The following is a 27,002-nucleotide window of genomic DNA, read 5'->3' on the forward strand; positions in this document are numbered from 1 at the left end:
GCTTTGACTACTACTATTCTTGCACTAATGTTTCAAGTTTCAAGTTTCAACCAAGAGTTCAAGCGGCTCACATTTTTTACAGCTTCGTGTTTGAGATCAATTCAACATAATTCAATCTGCATTAAGTGCATGACAGCTATCTTATCTGGTATTACACAAATTAAACTAACTTTAGCTTTAAGTTCTTGGGTCCAAATTTGGGAGTGTCTACATATAGAAAATAAAAAAATTTTAATCTTTAAATAAGATGAAGTTTAGAAAAATGTCTTATACAAGATTAAAAATTGATTTGAGTCCCTAGGCCCTATTTAATGCCATCATATTAAATGTCTCTCATTTTTATTTATAATTTTATGGCGTTCATTAATTAAATTTTATGAAAATATTATAAATTTTAATTCTCATTATGGTAAGTATCTTATATAAGAAAATATTTTCGTAAAGATTTTTTGATACACATGTTTTTGCATATTTTCTTATGTGCCACTAATTCATTACAATATATTTAGGTACGAACATTTATGTACGTTAGGCTAGTATAATATGTTTAGGTACGGATATTTCGGTACACTAGTTTATTATAATATATTTAGGTACCGATATTTCGGTACACTAGTTTAGTATCATATATTTAGGTATAGAATTTTTTGGTACACTTATGTTTTTGCATATTTTCTTATGTGCCACTAAATCACTACAATATATTTAGGTACAGACATTTCGGTACATTAATTATATTGTGATACGGACGTTTAGGTACACTAATTAGAGGAAGTAAAATAAATATAATGAATTAAAATGTGTATCATAATAAATAATTTTAATTTTAATGTAATGACGTTAAATAAGATATCTATTAAATATTAAAACAAAAATATAATATAAATTTGAATTAAGTACATATTAGACTAGAAGACTAAATCAATATCCAATCTAACACCAGGTTTTTATTGAATTTTAATCTTCTCCAAGGATTAAAGTTCAAAAACCCCAAAAATGGAAATCTATATGCAAGGATTCCATTACATCTCTCTTAAATGAAAAAAAAATAAAAAATAAAAAACTTTAGTACGAGTATTCAGTGACACACCCCGACCTGGAATGTCCATTATGACTCCGAATCGAGTTGTGTTGGCCAACACTTGGAAGGTGACGAAGCCATAAAGTGTAGTGATGTGGAAAATGTGAATAAATTTAGACCTAAAAGTGCATAAATATAAAAGTGCGCTGGTGAGCGGGAATGAACCTATTTCACAAGTGATGACAGAGCATAAGTAAAGTACAGTAAGGTAGGATAAGGATTATACCCTCAAAGGTAGCCATCTATACTGAGATTTGCCAAGAATCCTCGTCAATACAAAAGTTCAGCAGCTAAAAGCTGAAGGGGCAAAAAAGCAAGGGTGAGTGGGCCTGAAAGTAAAGTTTTATAAAAACCTTTATGAAAACATTGTAACCCCTCACCGTAAAACAAGTATAGTTTCCAAAATATACTTACTATGTATAGTATAAAAATACTTACCGTAGCTTGCAAAATCTCAAGAATTCATTATGGCACGATATCTTGTAACTAATGGCAGGATATCCAAAATCACAAAATCTCCACAATAATATAAGTAAAATCAAGCGCTCAAACAATCTATGCTAGCACACAAGTCGAAGTCGCCTAATGCGACTTGTAAGATTGAACTAATGCTCATCAATCTAAGCTAGCACACGAGTCGGAGTCGCCTAATGCGACCTGTATGACAGGACTAGGTGTAATCATAATATACACTCTAATGCTACAATCACGTGAAGATTGATGTTATTCGCGATCACCTACGAGTCGGAGTTGCCTAATGCAACCTGAACGACAGGACTGACACCTACTTGGATCCAAGGCGAGCGTGTGGTGCGGAGGTGAACATACACGTGAAAGACTGGCCCTGACCTTGGGCAAGCACAAACACCGGGGGTGTAACAGTGATGAAAATACTACATAAATATAAGCATGCCACAGTGATTCGATAGTTCTAATCAACATACTAACATTCATAGTAGTAGGTATAATTATGGCATCAAAGATTATAAGCATACATGTGCATCCCTTAGGATGTAGCATATTTCATAAATTCCGTCATTTCACTAATTCTTATAAACGTTAGTCTAATCCAGGCGTACGTAAGAAATGCATAAATGGAAACTATATATATATATACATGCACACACACACACACACACACACACACACACACACACACACACACACACACACACACACACACACACACACACACACACACACACTATAAAAAGGAAAAGACCCACTCACCTGAAGTTCGCGCTACAGCTCCTTAGAACGAATATCGAGGCATCATGAACGATCATCGCCTAGAACAAATGTCAAATCACATCTCAGAATCCTTATCGATAGAACATGTAACTTACATAAAACACATCCCCAAGGACGTTCTAGAATGATTTGAAACTCATTGACCAAAAGTCAAATGTCGATCAATGGTTGATGGTAGGGTCCACAATCCTACGTAACTCGATCCGAAAGATCCGCATCTCAGATTTCTGATCCGTAACTTCCCAAGAGTTTCAATAACCTTCTAGAACAACATCCTAAAGTTTCGGAATGATCCAACGATCGGATCTCCGCCAATCGTTAAAATTAAGTGGTGGTCAACGTTTAGATTTACAAACTTCAAAAACCCATCTGGGAAGATCCGTACTTCATATTCCCGATCCGTCAATTTTTATTATCCTAAAATATTACGTACTATAATGTATTAAAGTTTGGTGACGATCCAACGGTTGGATCGTCCATTCATTTAATGTTTAAGTGGCGGTCTCTATCAAAACTATAGTCTTACGACGGGATTTCATCAATAAAATGTCACATATGAAATCAGGCTATCCAAATTAGTCTAGGAAGGGCAGGTAGGGTCTCGGCCCACACGCCGCTGCACGCGGTGGCCGGCCACCCTGACTCACCGAAAAAAAAAGTCAACTATTTTAAAAAATTACCAAATTTCACATAAATGAAGATCTCAATTAGAAGAGCAAGTTTTATACTTGTGGCCAAGTCCAATTTGACTGGGAAAAGCTCCAATTCGTCCTCGAACCATCGGAAACCTTAGAAATGGTGGGATTCGATTAGACTCCATCGATGTTCTGACGCCCCCTGCTAGTGTTTGGGCCTTGCTCTTGGGCTCAAAGGGAGTCAACTGGAGGTGGTGGTTGAAGGAAATTGTTGCAGGAACGGCGGATTAGCCGTCGTGTACCCACGAACCCCCGTACGATTTGTTCTTCATGATACGGGGCCAAAACCCCATCAATCTTGGGTGTAAGATGGAGAGGGAAAGCCGGTAGGGAGTTTCTAGGTGGTAATTTGGTGAAATTCGCCGGAAAAATGGCTGAGAATCGCCGGAAAACTCTCTGCCTTGGTGCGGGTTGCAGGGGAGTCGAGGTTAGTTCCCCTCCTTCTCCTTCTCCTCTCCCTTCTCTCTTTTCCCCTCTCCTAATTGGGTAGTTCCTTCTCCTTTCTCTCTTGATTAGGCAAACCACCCTTATCCTCTCTCCTCCAATTGGGCAGCAGCCCCCTCAGCCTTCTTCCTTCTTTCCTCCATCTATTACTCTCCCCTCCCTCATTACTCTTAAATAAACTTAGAATAATAAAATAATTTGAATCAATAGATATAAAATAGTAATATTTACAAAAAATATTTTTCGGATTCGTAGTTCCGTAAAATTGCTATCGTAATTTCAATTTTGATTCCACTTGCGCTTTCACGTTCGTAGTGACAAGTACTATGAGGATATGCCAAAAGAATATTTTGTACGTCTCACTATACGTTGGTCAACGAAAGTCAATATCATCGTCTCTAGGGCATTTTCGTCAAAACACTCTTTTAAAATTAATATAAAAAAAACGTAATATTAGGTACGGGCTGTCAGATTCAGACCATGTGCTTTATCTGTATAAAAAGATTTTTCATGTTCTATATGAATTCCCGTCATTTGGTTGTGATATCTATCTTTTGTGTTTGTTATAGTAGTGTGATAACCTCGCCGAATACTATCTTTTCTATAAAGAGATGGATGCTAAAAACTGAAAAATGCAAATTTTTAGTGTATATTTCATTACACATTGATAAAAGTAAATGATTAGCAAAAGGGACCCATATGCTTTACACAACCCAGAAAATACGAAAACTAAGATGCATCTCTCTATGAAAGCCAAGGATTTATACATAATAAAGTGTAAGAAAATATAATGACATATTTAACATCACCACGTATCAAGGTTCTACAAGACACTAGGCGCTAGTCGGGCAGTGGGCTGGAGCATAGCGCCTAGGCAGCTAGGCGAGGCCTAGACGAACTAGGCAGATTTAAGTAAATTTATTATACATTGTATAAATAAGTGCCTTTGTGTTTATACATCATAAATTGCAAATAAAATGACATGTAGATTATAAAGTATTTGAACATGTTGAAAACATGGGGAACAAGCATATAATGAGTGTCATTGAAGTATTCAACAAGTCTCATACATTTTATTGAAAAAATAAAATGCAAAATGAAAATTATTGGTTTTCTGTCCAAGTGAGAGCGATATAGGCGGGTGTCTAGGCAGGTTTAGGTGAGCTAGGCGGACTTCTAAGGAGGTCTAGACGTACTTTCTTAATTTTCAAATGCATAGAGACTAATCGAGGTGATGACCAGACGCCTATACCTAAGTAGTGCTAGACAAATTTTTTTAGAACAATGTCATATATTTACTGCACTGGGTTCAAGTAAAACCCACAATGCCAATTGTAAACCAATTTGTCTTTTAATCAAGGTATAAATATCGATGATATCGGAAATATCGATAGTCCAAAAACACGAAAATTTCGATGGAAATATCGGGATATTATCGATATCGATAAAAATTGAATAAAAATCACGAAAATTGTAAGAAAAACTTGGAAATTTTTATTGAAACTTTGCAGGATATTTATTTAGTCAATTATCTATTAGTTTATCACAAAAAATTGGAAGGAAATGCATTGCATGATAGATATAACTGATTTAAGTTGATTATATAGTGAGCTGGCAAACATTGTGAGTGTAGAAAATATGTAGTAATTAATGAAAGAAGTTTAAACACCATAATCATTTATATATAATGAATTAGTATAATATTTTACACTTTATACGTTGCATGGTAAGAAACATGAGTGACTTAGCAAGGTCTAAAATATCGATGATATCAGAAATATCGGTAGTCCAAAAAAATATCGATAATCCAAAAAAACGGAAATTTCGATAGAAATATCGGGATATTATGGATATTTTAGTACATATATAGTGTCAATTCAAGCACGTGATTATAGTGTCAATTGCCAAATCCTCCGTACCAATCGAGAAATAATATTTGTTATATCTTTTCCCACTTGTTTGAATATTTTTTAAGTGAATACTGTTTCATTTAAATTACAAAATGTATATTTTTCTAATATATTCTAAAAATGTGACATTTTAATTCTGTTGTTCATCTATTTTACAACATAAATTGATCACATCATCTGACAGAATCTATAAAAAAATAAAAATAAATAAAAAAAAGTGTTATCCATTAATAAAAGTCACCGCCTATTGGTCAAACCATATATTTTCTTTAGCCATGTATAGTTTCAATTCAATCCGTAGTGGATATCCTACGCGTATAGCCGCCTTACCTTACTGATTGGATTTATGTGTGAAGAAAACTCAAAACCATCGCAATCCCACCAAATGTTCCACGACACGCCATTACATCAACTTGCAAAGTCAACCATGCAAACCCTCCATTCAAAAACCCTACCCGGAAACTACCCCCAAGCCCCCATGAAACTCTAATATCTGCCCACAATCAAAGGGCATAAGCGTCATTCTACATATATTACCTGCCTCGCATGCACCACCCAATTGTCTGTGTATATAAGTCTTTGCTTCATGACGGCTTTGTATCACAATACATATCTAAAGAACTAAGTGCTTCTTCAAGAGCAAAGTGCTGCTTCAATAATCTGCAACAAGATAAGGAACCAAAAGCAAAAGCAAGAGATCGTCTAGCAAGTTAAGGCAATAAAATGGAAGGTTTGATTCCATTTCTTCTTCATGCAATCAAGAAGCAAAGACCTCAGCACAGGTTGATCAGATCGTTTTCTGCTTCTGAGAGCAACTCCAACCGTAGCTACCATCTTCTGCTGACCGGCCAGGATTCGGCGGAGGGCTCGTCTCACCGCAGGACAAGGTCGGAGTTCCAGCCTCCCACCTTCAATAAGGAAGAAGCCGGTGTTTCCGCTGCTGCTCCTTCGGTGTTCGTTGGATCGAAGATAGGTTCCTATCCTTACCAAGGCTCTAATGCGGGCATGACTAGAAGGAAGTGATAGATACGTTCATCCCAAATATTTCATTGATTTTTTGTTTGTTTTGGGGGTGGGTTATGCTTTAAAGCAGGAACAAAGTGTTCAAAGGTGGAGATTCTATCATACTAGCAATTCATTTCCCTGTAAAAGTTCAATATGTTAATAAAATTAGCATCATATGATTGTATTTTTATAATGTTGTTGAAACTGAAATTTGAAAGTAATTAAGCAGTGTTTACTGTTTAGTGTACATTAATTCTGATTTGGATTGTCTTTTTTGTGATTAACAACTTGTACAGTTATGGAAGGGTGGTGTTTTGATAATTACGATTAAAAACCACGTTCATCAGAAGGATTATGGGTTCCCTTCATTTGGATCTTGTGATCAATCGGGGTTTTAACTTTGACCGTTTTGATTAGGGTTGTACTCGGAGGTTTGTCTTGTGATTTTATTCTCCTAGCAAGAAGCAAGAGATAACAACCATGCCCAAGAAAGAGCACTAGATAATAGCTATGCCCAACCAAGCAAAATGGTTCATTCTTAATATTAAATTATCTGAATGAAGATTTGGGCTAAGGATTCGTTTGGTAGAGCTTTTAACACCAGATTTCAACTTTTTGTCAAAGTTTCCCCACTAACCTATATGGTAAAGCTCTTGCAATCTGATTTTGACAAAATCTGCTAGTTCAAAATTTTGAGTTTGATCACTAGTTAATACCTTACAAAATGGTGTCAACGGTGTAATAACAGGATATTAACGATGTGAAGATAGTGTATTAACGATGTAATAACAGTTTTATAACAGTGCAATAGTAAGGTATTAAGTTTTTTTTTATTTTTTATTTTTTATAAAGTTTGAGTCAAATTGGTTTTTTAGTTATAATATGTGAAGGGTTTTTGGTGAATGTCCATTCGCTAAATCCTTATTTAAAATACAAGCCATATTACTATTTAAGTTACATTAGGGAAAGGATGGGACACTAGAAGTAGTGGCGAAGCCAGGAATTTTCAGGAGGAGGGGCGGGACTTCAAAGGGTAAAAGGTCTTAAAAAATTTAGACAACCAAATAGTGTGACAATATTAATGTCTGTTATAATCAATACCTATCAAATGACCAAAATACCCCTGGTGATGGTGTCTTGAATAAATATAGGTTGAATTGTGATTTTTGGGAAGAGCAAAATGATAAAATGTTGTCATATTTGATAACCATTGACTCTCTACTACACATTTCAAGAATGATCAGAAGAAAGTTACGATGCCTATTGTTTTTTAGTTCTAGTTTATCGGGAAAAGCACTTGTTATACTTGATCATTTAAGTTGAATTCCTTGTACAATTTGTTGTACAAACCAAATTCTATATGTATTAGTCCTATATATAGTTCTTTTAAATACTAGAGTGCTTCCAAACCTTATATGGCTTACGATCATAAATTCATGAATTTCATGATAAGAACTGATTAATAAAAAAGTCCAGATTAAAAGAAACAAAAAAGAGAGAGAGGAATAAAAAGAAAAATTTAGCACAATAATGCCTAAATAATAATAAATTGTGCAAGTGACCATTTACTACAGTGGTGGAAAGGTGTTATGCCCTTGCGTGACGGCGTGGGTTTGAATCCCGTCGATGGCTAATCTAACATTTAACTTACTAACGCTATCGTTTCACTCAAAAAAATAAATAAATTGTTTACTTATGCTGCTCTTTTTTTTTCTTTTTTTTTACTGTTTTACTTAGGGATGCTTAGCTCAATAGAGCACTGTAATTTTTGTTGTTTCAACCACTTGCCAGGGAGATACTCCTTATCCCATAAAGGTAAAAGCTTTTGCTTTTGGTTATCTATTGTAGTTCTCCCATGTGGGTACTTTGGTAAAGGTCAAATAAGTTAAAAAGATTGCATCTTTAAAGCCAAACGACAATGTTTAAAAAGTCTTCTTTTTGGTTTTTTTTTTTATAACAGAACATAGCTGCTTCGCATCGCTGCAGCAAACATGGATTCAGTTTGCAAGTTTTCCAAGACACCAGAGGTAATTTCTGGGCTTGATTTCCGTCGAGGGAAGGGCAACGCTGCTACACCTTTTGCTCTGATTGGAGATTGAAAAAGAGCACAGAGAGAGAGACTGAATGGAAGTTATGGAACAGAGGAGATAAAGAGCAGCAGCAGCAGGAGTGGAGGGGCTGGCCAGCGCTCCAACCTTGTTTTTCCAGCGAAGGGAGTGTCCGGCGAGGGAAGGGCAACGCTGCTGCACCTTTTGCTCTGATTGGAGATTGAAAAAGAGCACAGAGAGAGAGACTGAATGGAAGTTATGGAATGGAGGAGATGAAGAGCAGCGGCAGCAGGAGTGGAGGGGCTGGCCAGCGCTCCAACCTTGTTTTTCCAGCGAAGGGAGTGGCGGCTGCCACTCCTCGCCCTCACGTGGCTTCGCCATTGACTAGAAGGCAAACCCACATCTACCACGGTCAAGGTATTAAATATCGATGATATCGGAAATATCGATATTCCAAAAACACGAAAATTTCGATGGAAATATCGGGATATTATTGATATCGATAAAAATTGAATAAAAACCACGGAAATTGTAAGAAAAACTTGGAAATTTTTATTGAAACTTTGCAGAATGTTTATTTAGTCAATTATCTATTAGTTTATCACAAAAAATTGGAAGGAAATGCATTGCATGATGGATTTAACTTATTTAAGTTGATTATATAGCGAGCTGGCAAACATTGTGAATATAGAAAATATGTAGTAATTAATGAAAGAAGTTTAAACACATCATAATCATTTATATATAATGAATTAGTACAATATTTTACACTTTATACATTGCATGGTAAGATACATGAGTGACTTAGTACCACATAGAGTTCCTATGAGGTTCAAAATTTTGACTATCTTCATCATCTCTATGTGTAGAGTAAGTGTATTGTGAAGAGTAGTCATCAAATGATAAATCCCCAAAATAGTTTTGCATGTAATTGTTAACATGCCACCCATATGGATCCGAGATTGGTTGACGTTGTCCATAAGCAAAATCATTTGAAGATTGAGTCTCAGATTCTTTCCATGAGTCGCTCGATTCCATCCCAACAGGAATAGGATATGAAAGGTAGGTAAACGGTTGGTTATGAGTATAACCATAGTTACTACTTCCCACTCCAACAGAGTCCGAAGTTATAGATAACGATCATTGACACGTGGGCTGGATATTTTGAAAGCATGTTTGGATTTTATTTTTTTCATCTCTCAGATAACACACACTGACTGACACATGGGCTGGGTATTTTAAAAGCATGTTTGGATTTTTTTTTTCTTCTCTCAGATGACACACACACACCCCCCACTTCCACACACACACACACAGAGACACACACGCACAGACCACTTCCTTCTCCCTCATTCCTCTCCTCATTCATTTCCGGTTCTCCCCCTATCTCTTCTTTGCAAGTCTTCTTTCCAAAGCAGATAGGCACACACACACCCCACTTCCCCGTATTTCCCCCTTCCCCAATCCCTCGAACCTTCTCCCTCATTCATGTCCTTGTTTCTTCTCCCCCGGAGCACAGACCACCACACCCACACCCGCCGAGCACCACAGTGGCGCACACTCCGGCGAGCACCATCACCACCTGTGGACGGTTCCTCCTCCCTTTCTCACCTCCCGGTGACCACCATCAGGCAAAGGGATCCATCAAACGGTTTGATTCAAACCCAAGCGAGTTTTGGGATCTGGAGAAAATGGATTTTTCATTTCCGGCGACGGAGGCGCAGATCTTGGGTCTGAGCCTGGATTGCAGAGAGAGATCTGGGCAGCTGCGACGACGCAGCCTTGGCTGCCTTTCCGACGACGGAGCCACGACGATTGTTTCGATAATATCGCAATATTTTGACGACAATTAGGGGGATACGTGGGAAAATATATGTCTCTCTGAAAAACGATAATATTGGCGATATTTCGCTGATATTATCGATATTTTAGTCATTGACCACAGTGAATGCCCGTGGTAAATTTCAATCCACCATGGACAATGTGCCTGTTAAGTATTTGGATGTGATAAAAAGTCCTAACTTTTACCACAGGCAAAGTGCGTTGTTTATTACATACTAATCACGGATAGTGCCCGTGACCAATTAGAGTTAAACAACACGCGCTACGACCGTTGTGAATTACTAATTGACCACAGTCAATGCTTGTTATAAAATGTTTTCTAAAATAAAAATAATAATTAATTAAAAATATATAAAGAAACAACAAAATTGCACTATTACTATAATACAATATTTCATGAATAATCATATAGTCAAAATGTATTACAATTGATGTACAAAGCTAACAACACCGCCAATGATTTATACTAAGAATACCAAATGGTATTACAAGATGTGCAAAGTTAACAACACCACCCATGATTTAAACTACATATGAATCACCAAGTAGGCCTCTAATAACAAGAAATTGTCACTTGAAAGGCTTCACTTTTCTTTGGACACCTCCAAATGAAGTTCTTTGAGAGTGAAATACTGCTCCTAATGCTTGAACCTCGCTAATTGCTCTCTTTATCTGTATAGACATAAGCACATAGATCAAAACAAAATCTAATTTATCTAATAAAAACGAAGCATAACAAAACTGATAGTTTTAAACAGTCCCATCCAATTACTGGAACATCAATAAATCTAATATCATAAAGTTTATTGTATATAAAGCTTTGAAAGAAAATTCATGTCTCAAGAGCATCATATACAAATTCAATCTACAAAATCATCGATTTCACTGACATAAAAATAAAATAATAATTAAAAAACTCAAGTACATATCAACTATATATCCCATTAATTTTAATGCGAGCAAGCTTATTAAATGGAGAAAATTCACTAACTATTGAAACTGAGCAACACAAAATATTTAAGAAAGCAAAGATAATTAATTAAAATAAAATAAAAGGACTAAAGAAAGAAAATTTACGCAAAAAGATTTCTACCAGATTCCTCCACAAGGAGCACCGCTCCAATTTGGTCTCTGCGCCAGCCAACTCAATTGGAGAAAGCATTATCAGCCAATACTTAACCTAGACATTTAAAAGAATATATTGTAAACTACGAATTCTGAAGCACAAAAATCAAACCTAAATTATAGAGATTCATTTAACAAAGGAGGAGTAAATAGATGGAAGTTTTGTTGATACAACCCAGCATACCTCAAAACAAAATATGATAGCGTTTGATTGTTAAGGTTCGAAAATAATTGACTAAAATTCCAAATTGCAAAGTAGATGGAAAATGAAAATAATAAATTTTTGTCAAAAACCAACCTTGCTAGTGAAATCGTAGGTAGATTCACTCTTGGACTGGCCAGCCATTGTACAATTCTACCCCAAAGTCGATGAAACAAGAAATGTAGCTTTATCAAAACCCCTAATAAACAAAATGGAGAGTCAGAAATACAGTGAACCCAAAACAAACAAAACAATTGCAGAATTTAGTACCAAATTAATGGAGGAATCTAATCGATAAATAAAAACAAAACCAAATAAACTAAAACTGCAATAATAAAAAAAAGTACGTGAGAGGATCGAATAAACCAAATAAACAACATAGCTTTTCCTTTGCGGAGGAAACCGTTTTGGGAGAAGTGAATAGTGGGTTTCAGAATTTAATTGCACTTCATAGACATACGTTCAGAAAACAACTTCGATTTCTTTTACTGGTCTAGTTTTGCATGATGGATGGGGTGTGGTGTTTATCTGGTTCTACACGGTTATTGTTTCAGTTTTTTTCTTAAATAATACAGATAATTACATAGTTTGAAATTTTGCAAAATTTTGGTGTCCCGCCTCCTCTAAAATTTTGGCGTGTATAGTTCTACCACACATTATGCTCGTGGTAGATAACAAAAAGGCGTTGTGGATACAAACAATATTGACCACGAGCATTATCCATGGTGACTTAGTAAATTTACAACGTGCAACTTTGCGCGTGGTCATTCACTGTTATTTTACAATGGGCTTCTTATGCCCGTGATAAATTTGTACATTTTATAAAGGACACATAAAGCCCGTGATAAAATTATCGTGGTAGATGAGTTGTTATTTTGTAGTGGGAGTTCAAACTTGAATACAGCGGAGTTGAAAAGGAAGACCTATCTTGAGTAAGAAAACCAAATTGAGGTTGGTGTGAAAGAGAGAATGAGAGGATTAATATGATGAATTAGGGTGTGTGTCATGATAATGTTTTTTTTTTTTGTTGGGAAAATTAGAATCTCCTATAGTTTTTCTATATCATTTAGATTAAACATCTGTGCTTTTTTAAAATTTGATTAAAATGCTTTGACCAATAGCCACCTCAAGCTAAATTACATGTCATTATTATATTTTTTTTTAAATTAAAATAATTTTTGAATTTATCTTTTTATCTGCATGATGCACTTTTCCTTATTTAGTGGAAATATTAATAATTAAACTGTTTTTCTCTTCTTCCACATATGTTTTTTCAATCACAGTTTTTTTTTTTTTTTTTTTGTTATGCAAACATTTAATATTATTTCTTTTTCCAAATGGTTTTTTTTTTTCAAGTAGTTGGTAGGGCTGGGTTCGGTTGGCATACCGTGCCAAATTCCTTGTGCCACATGCCAACCACATATACATAATTACCTAAAATCAGTTACTACAAGCCAATCGTCTTCTTGCGGTTGCCAAAAATCGGTTCAACCAAAATTATTGGCTGGTTCAGTTGGTAAATGGCATAACTGGTGGTTTGCAAATAAGGAAAGTGTGGATAATAACCGTAGGTTTGCAAGAGTATGATCAGCAATTGGGTGTTGTGAATACGATTACATTTGTGGACAATAACCGTAGGTTTGTTACTTCCAGCGATGACAAGTCGCTTCGCGTATGGGAGTTTGGGATCCCTGTGGCTATTAGGTATATTAGTGGGCCTCACATGCATTCCATGCCATCAATTTCGTTGCACCCCAATTCCAATTGGCTTGTAGCATAGAGTATGGACAATCATATTCTGATTTATAGCAGTAAGGAGAAGTCAAGCATGTAAAAAATACATAAAATATCTAAATAGAATATATATATATATATATATTTATTTATTTATTTTGGTAGGTATGACATACCGTTGGCATACAAAATCAATTACCCAAGTCATGCCATTAATTGTCAGTTCGGTAAAATGCAAACCAATTATGAAACAATGCCAAAATGATACCATACCATTATAAGTCGACCGGTATGGTTCGGTCGGTAAATCGGTTTATGGCAAAATTTCCCACCCCTAGTAGTTGGTGATTAACATACAAGCTTCGTGTAATTTTTTGTGAAATTATATATTTTTTGCTATTTTTTTTAAGTATAGTTGTGACAACCCTTCCCTAATTCTACAATTTTTATAAATTTTAAAAATGTGGATTGTCACGCCTTGATCCCGACAAACATCCAGGATTAACACGTGGCATCACCAAATACACGTATCTCTAACATACCCCGCCTCTGGAATATGGGCCAAGCACAACTCAAGATTCAAATCTCGTAGTAATTTTTGTATACTTTATGGCTGCATCTAACCTCCTCGTTAGACTGCCTACGTACCCTCAATAAGGATCAAGCCATTCGTAGTTCATCTTCTTTACATTCGAACAATCATCACATAATTCACTAGGTCTCGACATCATACCACAAATCAGGCATGCAGCAACTCAAGGAACATTCAACGAAACACAATAATAATCTCTAGCCATATTGATCAACGTGTCTAATCATAATGATAACCATCATAACCAACATCACTTCACAATCATAAAAATCAATAATACATACAAAACACCGAAATGCTGCTAGAGCGACACAATTCGGCTAAAGCCTACATCTCTAAAGCTGACATCGAATCCAAGAAACCAACAAGTCAAATGATGCGATTTTGGATCACTCAACGAAATCCATCAATATCGGGTTCCAGACCACTCCATGGAACCAAACTAAAATAAGATCGCCTATCAAATGTATCAAGTACAACTAATCATGTTGAACCGTATATTTTCACAAAGAAAAAAAATATATAAAAGAAGTGGAGTAGACGTGGAGATATGTGGGGATTGTAAGTGCCTATTTTTTAGGGGTGAAAACAGTATGGAGGTTGTTGATTTTTATCCCTAAATATATATATATATATATATATAGAGGTTGTTGATTTTTATCCCTAAATATATATATATATATATATATATATATATATAAAGTGGGATAATAAAACCCCTTCACAACTGGAGACGTGGGTGGCTTTATACGGATATTCCATTATGCAGAGAACGTGGTAGCATTCACCCACTAACCACAACTTCCGTTTCCACCATTCGCCTATAAAAGGCATTAAGCCAAAGCAAATTGAAAGGAGGAGAGGGACAAAAAAGCACAGTGAAGATGGGAGAGGATGACAGGCAAAGCAAGAGAGCAAAGGCAAAACAGAAACAAAGAAAAAAGAAGAAGAGATCAAGTGCTACACGCAAGAACAAAGAGCAGGAAAAGCTACAAAGCATTTGAAAGTATAAGTCATTTCATTCTTTTTAATCTCTTTTTTGGGTTGGTTTTCTCTCTGTTTTGTAGAAAGAAAAGAAGCATTTTGCTTTTCAACCTCTTCCATTCCTCTAAGCAAGGAAGAAAGTGGAGCTCTGGAAATTTCAAAATCAACTACCTACGGTTAGGGAATCCCCCAACTCCTGCCGTCCTCCATCTCCACCACAACCTAGCTCCTTGTTGCTGTCATTAGTCCCATGAATTTCTTCGAGGTGGTCTAAACCATCCCGTGAAGTTCCAATCAAATCTAAATGATCCCTCCACACTTCCCGTCGCAACATGGCTATGCTTCGTGGAGTCCAGGAATTCCATGACGTTGCTGTGCCCAAAGCTGAAGGCATCGGCCCTTTCGTAGTCCAAGAGCACGACAAGAAGGAAAAGACAGCAGCCATTTGTGACTTGGTGATTGCTACAACGCAAGACAATAGCTATGCAAAGACACTGCTCGAAGGTATGCCGTTAAAGGCATAGCAGCTATGTTTGAAAGTGGTGTAGCTATACAACAACAACAACAACAAAGCCTTTTCCCACTAAGTGGGGTTGGCTATATGAATCCTAGAACGCCATTGCGCTCGGTTTTGTGTCATGTCCTCCGTTAGATCCAAGTACTCTAAGTCTTTTCTTAGAGTTTCTTCCAAAGTTTTCCTAGGTCTTCCTCTACCCCTTCGGCCCTGAACCTCTGTCCAGTAGTGACATCTTCGAACCGGAGCGTCAGTAGGCCTTCTTTGCACATGTCCAAATCACCGGAACCGATTTTCTCTCATCTTTCCTTCAATTTCGGCTACTCCTACTTTACCTCGGATATCCTCATTCCCAATCTTATCCTTTCTCGTGTGCCCACACATCCCACGAAGCATCCTCATCTCCGCCACACCCATTTTTTGTACGTGTTGATGCTTCACCGCCCAACATTCTGTACCATACAACATCGCTGGCCTTATTGCCGTCCTATAAAATTTTCCCTTGAGCTTCAGTGACCTATGACGGTCACACAACACGCCGGATGCACTCTTACACTTCATCCATCCAGCTTGTATTCTATGGTTGAGATCTCCATCTAATTCTCCGTTCTCTTGCACGATAGATCTTAGGTAGCGAAAACGGTCGCTTTTTGTGATCTTCGCTAGATTGCTCCGGTCATTAGTATGGATAAGTATATAAATAGATAGAGATAGGAAAGCGAACACAAGATGTACGTGGTTCACCCAGATTGGCTACGTCCACGGAATAGAGGAGTTCTCATTAATTGTGAAGGGTTTACACAAGCACATAGGTTCAAGCTCTCATTTAGTGAGTACAAGTGAATGATTTAGTACAAATGACATTAGGAAATATTGTGGGAGAATGATCTCGTAATCACGAAACTTCTAAGTATCGGAGTGTGGTATCGTCTTGACGTGCCTTATCTGTCTCATAGGTAGATGGGGCATCTTCTCTGGAAGTACTCTTCCTCCATCCAGGGGTGGTATCTTTAACTGGTGGAGATGCACAAGGTAATGTATCAATTTCACTTGAAGCTTACTTGTAGTTTCAGGCTTGGTCAAGCGCGATACAAACCATGTAGTAGGAGTCCCCCAAGTCGCCGAGTTAGGGGATCTGCTGAAAGAGGTGACAGACAAGGTAAGCAATCATAGCTCCGGCTGATTGTTCACAGTCTCCCTATCTTGCAGGCAGCATAAAGGATAAAGAGAAGAAAATGAGAAGAGATGATATGGGATACTTTTGCTTTTGAAGAAGTAACTTTCCACAGGCTTATTCTTGAACTGAGCTGGAGGGTTTTCTGGTTTCCTCCAGAGTATAAGGCCGACTGAAGAATTTGAGGGTCAAAACAAGTCCATCAAATCTAGAGTACGTTCGACCCTGCTGATATGGGATACTTTTGCTTTGACAGAGTAATGGATGTATCGGCATGTGTGCTGTTACGCTTGTCTCCACATGCTTCCTTGTATCCTTCTCCCTTGCCCTATCTGTTCCTCAGGCAGATGCGGTATCTTCCCTGGAAGCATAAGATGTTGAAGATGAGTACTCGAGAGCAATGTCAGGTAAGTAATCATGTAAAGGGTTTCAGGCAGTCAGTTCCTGGCTGAAAGCTTGATTCCAAGTACTGACTGATTGCTCTCTTTCTCCTTGTCTTGCAGGTAAGAACAAGGTCAAAGGAAAAGACAGGGAAAAAGCATGATATGGGATACTCTTGCTTTTAACCCTGATGATATGAGATATTCTTGCTCTAGTATAGCTTGTTTGCAAAGGTATTATTGGGGGGAAAGAAAGCTGAATATTTCGAAAGGCTTCGTTGGGAGTGCCCTCTCAGATATGAGGAAGGGTTGAGCATTTTTGTAGGTCTGCCTGTCCGTTGGGGATGGAGGTCGACATATATAGGAGTCTCCTTAACAAGAAGTAGTAATGCTATTCCTTTACCCTACTTGGTCATAGCACGGTAGTGGGAGCTGTCAGCTTCACATGTTTTAACGCTGTCAGAGCACTTTGAAAAAGTGGTTTGTGGTATCTGGAAAGCTGATGTTGCGTGTGAAGATTACAGACAGCTTTATCCAAGGAGATCCGGCTCTTGAAGTTGGGAAAGTGTTGCCTCTTCGGTTTTCGAACAAGCAATCCTATCGGGGATCTGGCTCTCGAGATTCGGAGAACGATGCCTCTTCGATTTTTGAGAAAGCAATCATGCTGGGGGTCTGGCTCTCGAGATTCAGAGAGCGGTGTCTCTTCGATTTTTTTAGAAAGTAATCATGTTGGGAGTCTGGCTCTCGAGATTCGGAGGGCGGTGCCTCTTCGATTTTGGAGCAAGCAATCTTGTTGGGAGTGTTTTCTCGAATGTGAGTAAAGGTTGGGCATGTTTGCTAGTCTACCTTGCCACGAAGCACAGGGGTTGACACACAGGGACTTTCCAATTATCAAGCAATGGTACTGTTCCTTTACCCTCTTCGATTTTTGAGAAAGTAGTCATGTTGGGAGTCTGGCTCTCGAGATTCGGAGGACGGTGCCTCTTCGATTTTGGAGCAAGCAATCTTGTTGGGAGTGTTTTCTCGAATGTGATTAAAGGTTAGGCATGTTTGCTAGTCTACCTTGCCACGAAGCACAGAGGTTGACACACAGGGACTTTCCAATTATCCAGCAGTGGTACTGTTCCTTTACCCTTGTGGGTAATAATATGGTAGCTAAACCTTCAAAATTTATGTGTCTAAACTTTGTTAGTGTTGTTTCTTTGCTATTCTTTTACCCTTCTTGGTCAGAGCGATGTAGTAGGAGCTGCAAGCTTCACGTGTTCAACTTTGGCAGAGAATTGTGGCAAAGTTATCTGTGGTACCCATGAGCTACTGTTGCGTGTGGGAAGTGGGTGATTGAACAGTAAGACTCATGTGCTTTCTACTTCACCAGAAGTCTTCGACCGAATGCCCATAATTTCCGCAAAGCTGAGTGTGCGTGTGACAGGTGCTGACAAGGCTGGAAAAGTAGGTGCCTCTTCGATTTTTGAGATTGGCCCTCGTGGTCTCTGAGCAGCCCAGCTTTTGAGAAAGCAAGCGCCTCTTCGATTTCTGAGATCGGCCTTCGTGGTCTTTGCGCAGCCCAGCTTTTGAGAAAGCAAACGCCTCTTCGATTTCTGAGCAGGCACCTCTTCGATTTCTGAAGCTCCGTCGAGTGCAGATTTTTATAGGGGCTGGCATTAAGTTCCAAAGCATACTTGAATCTCCACCAGTAGAAGCTCCATTCTTGCACTTCTAAGATCTTGATTTGTCCGACCTCTTCTCTCTTCAACACCTTTGAAAATGTCTGGCCCCTCCGACCGTCGTTTTGACTTGAACCTTGTTGAAGAGGCAGCGCCGCCTTCTCCTGACAACATATGGCGTCCATCATTCGTCTCCCCTACTGGTCCTCTTACCGTTGGGGATTCTGTGATGAAGAATGATATGACCGCTGCGGTGGTGGCCAGAAACCTTCTCACTCCCAAAGATAACAGACTACTTTCCAAACGGTCTGATGAGTTAGCTATTACGGATTCTCTGGCTCTCAGTGTTCAGTGTGCAGGTTCTGTGTCTAATATGGCCCAACGCCTATTTGCTCGAACCCGCCAAGTTGAATCATTAGCGGCTGAAGTGATGAGTCTCAAACAGGAGATTAGAGGGCTCAAGCATGAGAATAAACAGTTGCACTGGCTCGCACATGACTATGCTACAAACATGAAGAGGAAGCTTGACCAGATGAAGGAATCTGATGGTCAGGTTTTACTTGATCATCAGAGATTTGTGGGTTTATTCCAAAGGCATTTATTGCCTTCGTCTTCTGGGGCTGTACCGCGTAATGAAGCTCCAAATGATCAACCTCTGATGCCTCCTCCTTCTAGGGTTCTGTCCAGTACTGAGGCTCCGAATGATCCCCCTCCGGTGCCTTCTCTTTCTGGGGCTCTACTGACTGCTGAGACTTCTCCTAAGCAACCTTTGTGAAGGCTCTCTCTTGTTTGTTTATTTTGACTTATGTATATGTACATATTTGTAGCTTATCGGGGATATCAATAAATAAGCTTTCCTTCATTTCAACGTATTGTTTTAAATACACCAAAGCCTTCTTCGCTGAGTTCTTTGAATTTTCTTTTGTTGAAGCTTTGTGAGTGGAGCATGTAGGTTGAGGTAGTATTCCCTTAATTTCCTGAGTGAGGAAAACTTCTCGGTTGGAGACTTGGAAAATCCAAGTCACTGAGTGGGATCGGCTATATGAATCTTAGAACGCCATTGTGCTCGGTCCTGTGTCATGTCCTTCGTTAGATCCAAGTACTCTAAGTCTTTTCTTAGAGTCTCTTCCAAAGTTTTCCTAGGTCTTCCTCTACCCCTTCGGCCCTGAACCTCTGTCCCATAGTCGCATCTTCTAATCGGAGCGTCAGTAGGCCTTCTTTGCACATGTCCAAACCACCGTAACCGATTTTCTCTCATCTTTCCTTCAATTTCGGCTACTCCTACTTTACCCCGGATATCCTCATTCCTAATCTTATCTTTTCTCGTGTGCCCACACATCCAACGAAGCATCCTCATCTCCGCTACACCCATTTTGTGTACGTGTTGATGCTTCACTGCCCAACATTCTATGCCATACAGCATCGCCGGCCTTATTACCGTCCTATAAAATTTTCCCTTGAGCTTCAGTGGCATACGGCGGTCACACAACACAACACGCCGGATGCACTCTTCCACTTCATCCATCCAGCTTGTATTCTATGGTTGAGATCTCCATCTAATTCTCCGTTCTTTTGCAAGATAGATCCTAGGCAACGAAAACGGTCGCTCTTTGGTATTTCGTGATCTCCGATCCTCACCCTTAACTCGTTTTGACCTCCATTTGCACTGAACTTGCACTCCATATATTCTGTCTTTGATCGGCTTAGGCGAAGACCTTTAGATTCCAACTCTTCTCTCCAAAGGTTAAGCTTTGCATTTACCCCTTCCTGAGTTTCATCTATCAACACTATATCGTCTGCGAAAAGCATACACCAAGGAATATCATCTTGAATATGTCCTGTTAACTCATCCATTACCAACGCAAAAAGGTAAGGACTTAAGGATGAGCCTTGATGTAATCCTACAGTTATGGGAAAGCTTTTAGTTTGTCCTTCATGAGTTCTTACGGCAGTCTTTGCTCCTTCATACATATCCTTTATAGCTTGGATATATGCTACTCGTACTCCTTTCTTCTCTAAAATCCTCCAAAGAATGTCTCTTGGGACCCTATCATACGCTTTCTCCAAATCTATAAAGACCATGTGTAAATCCTTTTTCCCATCTCTATATCTTTCCATCAATCTTCGTAAGAGATAGATTGCCTCCATGGTTGAGCGCCCTGGCATGAACCCGAATTGGTTGTCCGAAACCCGTGTCTCTTGCCTCAATCTATGCTCAATTACAAACTTTGCTAAAGGAAAGGCCTATGGTGGAAAAAAGAAATCATGTAGAAAAAATGAAAGAGATAAGTTTTTAGCCTAACAAAATATGCAGGCAGAGAGAGGGCAAGCTAGTGAGAGCAATACACGAAATGAGTGGAAGGCAAAATTTGCAACAAGGGGGAGGAGATCGACAAAAAAGAGGAAGAGAGAGATCAGAGCACAGAGGAACAAAAAAGGAAGAAGAACAGGACACAAAGAAGACAATAAAGAAACACAGACGACAAAGAAAAACAAAGCAAGAAAGCAAGGAGAAACATAAAGAAAAAGAAAGAAAAAAGAAACAACAAAGGGCAGCAAGCAACAACAAACAATCGAGAGAAGTTCTGAAAACAGAACTATCCTTGTCACTGCCTTCAACTCCATGAATTTCTTGTGGGTGGTCTAAACCACCCCTGAAGTTTCAACCAAGTATGAGTGATCTACTCCTCGCTGCTGCCGTCAACTCCATGAATTTCTTGTGGGTGGTTTAAACCACCCTTGAAGTTCCAACCAAGTCTAAGTGATCCGCTCCTTGCCACTGTTGTCAACTCCAAGAATTTCTTGCGGGTGGTCTAAACCACCCTTAAAGTTCCAGCTAAGTCTAAGTGATCACTGCACTGTAGCAACCAAACCTCAACACCACCGACTCCTATCTCTCAAAGACAAATGTGTCGTATCAAAACCCAAGTAACCTAAGTCATTTAAGAGCTCTGCTTCTGAAAAATCGAAGAAGTCTCACGCTTGAGATATGTGAAGAAGAAAGCAAGATAGGCAATTGCTTTTATTCCAACTTCAAGTGTGTTTCTCTTCACAAAGAAGGAAAAATATATACGATGAGTTTAAAAACTCTAAAGGAAGAAAAGTGCTCTAGATGCTTTTATAAAGCTAAATATGGCTTGCTTTTCCTGACGCCACATGAAGGCCTGCTTGGACTTAGAAATCCAAGTTTACAAGGAGAAGAAACGAGAAGCCTGCAATATTCCTAAATTAATTGGGAATTGATGCTTACGTGGAAACCAAAAGGAAGAAAATAAGTCATTTCAAAGACTTTGCTTCAAAAAAGAAACAAGTGGTTATATTTAATTCTTAATTGGACTTCTCAAAAGTCTGATGGATCCCAAACAAAGAATGGAGAAGGGAAAAAGGTACAGCAAAAGAAGAAAACAAACTTGATGTGCCAATTACATGGGCACTACGAACATGATCCCTTTTCATCAAAATGTTGTGCATAAAACAAGAAGCATGATGACAAGAAAAATCCAAGCTAACATGTTGTCGAGTACAAATACAAATGGATAAAGAGACGACGTCGATCACTTTAAATATCGTAGACGCAAACCATTTCGAAGCACAAAGCTCGATGGACTTACTACCTCAAATTAGTGAATTCGTGCTACATCCAAACAAATGGATCAAGCTCCCATTAAATTCTTGAAGTGGTCAAATGGCACAAAGCCATGTTAAATGGCACAAGGCCGCAACAAGTTTCAAATGACACGAAGCCACATTAAATACTAAATGGCACAAAGCTGTATTCTACTCCAATGGCTTGAAGTCCTTGCCCGCATGAGCTAAAACTACACAAGGCATCAAACGCTCCAACGGCTTAAAGTCCTCGCCCACACAAGCTAAAACAAAATGCATAAGGCATCAAACACTCCAACGGCTTAAAGTCCTCGCCCGTACGAGCTAAAACTGCATAAGGCATCAAAAGCTCCAATGGCTCAAAGTCCTCACCCACACGAGCAAAAACTACACAAGGCATCAAACCCCAACAAATACATCATGACCTACGAGTGACTTGATCCCTCAACAAGGGTACGTAGGCAATCTAGGGCTCGACCTAGGTGCAGTTGCAAAATCAAATAAACACCTAAATCGTCAAATTATGATTTATTCAAATTAGAATCAAAGGGTATTCCTTTCCCAAAAGAAATGTTGTAATTAATAGGCGCGTAACCTAGAATGGGTCGAACTCAATTTAATAAAACCCTCTTAAAAAAATGAATGAGGGTGAAATTGTGTCGAGTGAATTATTGGTTTACATATTATGTACAATTTTTGCTCAACAAATCCTCATCACCCCTAGATTGCGTATGGTCCCCCATCGCGGATATACCAAGCAGAACCATAGGCAAAATCTCATTGTGCAGGCAGTGATCACCAATCGCAGATATACCAAGCATGATCACCCCTGAATACATATGGTCCCCCGTCGCGAGTATACCAATCAGAACTATATGTATAGTCTAATAACATAGGCAGTGATCACCCATTGCGGATATACCAAACATGATCACCCCTAACAGTCATCCATCACGGATATACCAAGCAGGACTGTATTCTATAGCTCCAGGTAATGATCACCCATCGCGGATATACCAAGCATGATCACTCCTAGAATGCGTATGGTCCCCCATCGCGGATATACCAAGCATGACCATTTAAGTACCACTACTACCTAGTGCAATCAATTCAGCACACAATCTACACATACCTTGATCCTTATGATTTACAACGTAGTCACCTACACCATCAACTTCTCATGGCCACCAACTTATATGTCTCACAAACATATAAGTTCTACATAATGCTTCTAATAAGATTGTAGGATCACATTGTCACAACATTTATCAGACTTACCATTCACATTACTAAAAAGATAATTAAACACACATATATCACAATCATCATCAATACACAAGCCAAATCATGTTTAATAAACATAAGTCTATGGCTAAATATATGAAAATCACATTTCAATAGAAATCATATTTATAAGACCAATTCATATTCATAAATGATATTAATATAAGAAATTAAGGTAATAACCATATCACATATATTCAAGTCACACTTTAACCAATATAGGCCCACTAGACTTCACTTAGCCTTCCATAGTACTAATTTTATTATTTAGAATGGTTCGAGACATGTGGACCAAAAGTCAACTCTCGGTCAACGGTAGGATCCATAACTCTACGTAATTCAATCTGGAAGATCCGCACATCAGATTTTGGATTTGTAACTTCCTAAGATCCACATTATGCTTCTAAAACAACATACTAAAATTTCATTACGATCCAACAGTCGGATCTTCACCAATCACGAATTCAAGAGGCGGTCAATGTTTTATTTTACAAACTTACAAATCCTATTCGGGAAGATCCGTACGTAGGATTCCCGATCCGTAAGTTCCTAGTCTCATCAAATATTACGTACTATAACGTATTAAGGTTTGGTGACAATCCAATGGTCGGATTGTCGATTCATTTAATGTCCAAGTGGCAATCACTATCGAAACTATAGTCATACAACGAGATTTCGTCAATGGATTCTCGGCCCACGCGCCGCCATATGCGCCGCCCCATCTCGCTGGAAAGTTCAATTATTTCAAAAAATTACCAAATTTTAGAGGCAAGTATTTCTCAGTGAGGGGAGTAATTTGCATACCTGGGCCGAAGTCCAATCCGGCCGAGAAACGCTTGATTTTTCCCACGAGCGGTCGGAACCCTAGTTTTGGGTGTGCTTCAATTCGACTTCCATGCGAGCTCTGACGCCTCCACCACGACTTGGCCTTTGTTCGTGGGGTTGAGGGGAACCATTTGGTGGTGGTGATGGTTAGGACCTTCGGAATCAGCCAATTTTACTGGAACACCATCGGAACCCACGAGTTATGTTCTCCTCGCCTATGTGCTCGTAGGGTCGGGCCCAATAAAAAAACATTAACAGGTGACCCCCGAAGGCTTACGGATTTAATAATTATTTTAAAAAAATCAAACTTTGTAATTAAGTAACCAAAATTTAAAATTAATTTAAATTCGCAAAAATACTATAAAATCCCGTGAATACGAAATACGTAGATTACAATAGTGAAATCCAAGAACAGGATTTCATTGATGAAAATGCCCTAGAGGCAAGATTATTGACTTTCGTTGACCAATGTATAGTGAGACGTACAAAATATTATTTTAGTGTATTCTTGAAGTACTCAGCGGTGCAAACGCGTAGACGCAAACAAAATTGAAATCAAAACTACGATGGAGGTTTTACCATACTACAAATCTAAAAAGTACTTTTATAAAGGTTACAATTTATTATTTTCTCATAATTATTGTATTATTATTTTAATATTATTTTGTTATTATGTTATTATTTAATATTAGTTAAGGGAGAGGGACATATGAGAGAAAAAAAAAGAAAAAAAAAAGAGAAAAGAAGGGGCATGCTGCCTAATTGGGAAAAAGAAGGAGAAATGAGAAGGAGAAATGAGAAGGAGGATGAGGGCTCAGCAAATGGGGAAGAGAAAGGAAAGGCAAGGACCAATCGGGAGGAAGAAAGAGAGGACCAATGAGTAAATAGGGGATTAGAAACCTCTTTCTCTTTGACCCGTTTCGGATCCACGACCCGACGACTGCAGTTTAATTCCAGCACTCATTCGGCGATTTTCAGGCAAAATTCATCGAGCTTTCACTTGGAAACTTGTTCCCGACCTCTCATCTTCCATTTCCACCCATTATAGACGAGGATTGGCTCTTATTTCTTGTAGAATAGCATCGGTGGCGTCGGGACTTCCATGGCGTCGATCCGCCAAGGTGTTACCGTCGATCCTCACCATCAAAAAACTTACCTAGAGCCGTGGAACAAAGCCTAATCAGTTATAGGGGCGACGGAACACCGAGGAGGAAAAATCGAAGCTCACCTATTCTAGGGTTTCCAGCGGGTGTGAGCTAAATTGGAGCTTGTCCCAGCCAAATTGAACTTGGTCATAGGTATAAAACTTGCTCTACTCATTGAGATCTTCATTTTTGTCAAATTTGAGAGTTTTTAAAAATAGTTGATTTTTTCGGCAAGTCGGGGTGACCAACAGCGATGTGCGGCGGCGCGTGGTTTGAGGTACCCCCTAACCTTCCTAGGCTAAATTTGATACCCCAATTCTATATGTGAAGTCCGATTGATGAAATCTCACCGTTTGAACATAGTTTTGATAGATACCGCCACTTGATCCTTATATGAATTGTTGATCCGACCGTTGGATCGCCACCAAACTTTAGTACATTATAGTATGTAATACTTGAGGATATTAGAAACTCATGGATTAGGAATCTGACGTATGGATCTTGTCGAATTGGATTTGTAAGTTCTTAAAATAAAATGTTGATTGCCACTTCAATTTGCAATTGGTAGAGATCCAACCGTTGGATCGTAGTGAAACTTTAGTACGATGTTCTAGAAGAATAATATGGATCTTTGGAAGTTACAAATTGGAAATCTGAGTTGCGGATCTTCCGGATCGAGTTACATAGGGTTGTGGACCCTACCGTCGACCTTTGACCGACGGTTAATTTTTTGTTAATGGGTTTCAAATCATTGTAGAACGTCCTTAGGGATGTGTTTTATGTAAGTTACGTGTTCTATTGATAAGAATTCAGAGACGTGATTTGATCATTATTCTAAGGGTCGATCGTTCGAGATGCCTCTATATTCGTGCTAGGGAGTTATAGCGCAGACTCTAGGTGTTAGTGCTTATCATTATGGCATGCATATATTTATGTAGTGCTCATCATTGCTGCACCCCGGATTTAGTGTTCTTTCCTTGAGCCAGGGCCAGCCTTCACATGATCGTTCACCTCCCACATCGCACGCTCGCCTTGGATCAAAGTTAGGTGTTAGCCTGTCGTACAGGTTGCATTAGGTGACTATGACTCATAGGTGACCCACACATAACGCTAGCCTTCAAGTGATCGTAGCACTAGAGCATATATTATTACACCTAGCATATCGTACAGGTCATATTAGGTGACTCCGACTCGTGTGTTAGCATAGATTGATGAGCCATAGGTGCAGTTGTACAGGTCACATTAGGTGACTCCGACTTGCATGCTAGTACATATTGTTGAGCTTATGATTATATTCATATTGCTGATGACATACCGTGCTGTGGCATACTTCTAGATTTACTGTTGGCATGCATTTGATTTCATACTTATATGTAGTATGATTTTATGGAAACTATACTTGTTTTAAGGCGAAGGGTTACAATGTTTTCAAAAAGGTTTTTATAAAACTTTATTTTCAGACCCACTTACCCTTGTTTTTCACCCCTCCAGGTTTTA

General features: G+C 38.6%; 1 protein-coding gene and 1 long non-coding RNA gene across 2 annotated transcripts; both read left to right on the forward strand.

The window, feature by feature from the left end:
• Window positions 1–5,963: 5,963 nt before the first annotated feature.
• On the forward strand, window positions 5,964–6,607 carry LOC126621675 (uncharacterized). The gene has a single exon (XM_050290217.1). It carries the CDS (start codon window positions 6,105–6,107, stop codon window positions 6,402–6,404), a length of 300 nt encoding a protein of 99 aa, XP_050146174.1. The 5' UTR covers window positions 5,964–6,104; the 3' UTR covers window positions 6,405–6,607.
• Window positions 6,608–15,469: 8,862 nt separating this feature from the next.
• Window positions 15,470–20,026, forward strand: LOC126621679 (uncharacterized). Its single transcript, XR_007623131.1, has 2 exons — window positions 15,470–15,615; window positions 19,789–20,026. It is a non-coding gene; the product is annotated as an uncharacterized LOC126621679 (long non-coding RNA).
• Window positions 20,027–27,002: the final 6,976 nt, after the last annotated feature.

Source organism: Malus sylvestris, chromosome 5 (genome assembly GCF_916048215.2).
Source record: "Malus sylvestris chromosome 5, drMalSylv7.2, whole genome shotgun sequence".
Lineage (NCBI taxonomy): Eukaryota > Viridiplantae > Streptophyta > Magnoliopsida > Rosales > Rosaceae > Malus > Malus sylvestris.

What these genes read in the sequence shown, in the direction of transcription:
- LOC126621675 (XM_050290217.1), top strand. Translation starts at nt 6,105, where the DNA reads ATGGAAGGTTTGATTCCATTTCTTCTTCATGCAATCAAGAAGCAAAGA.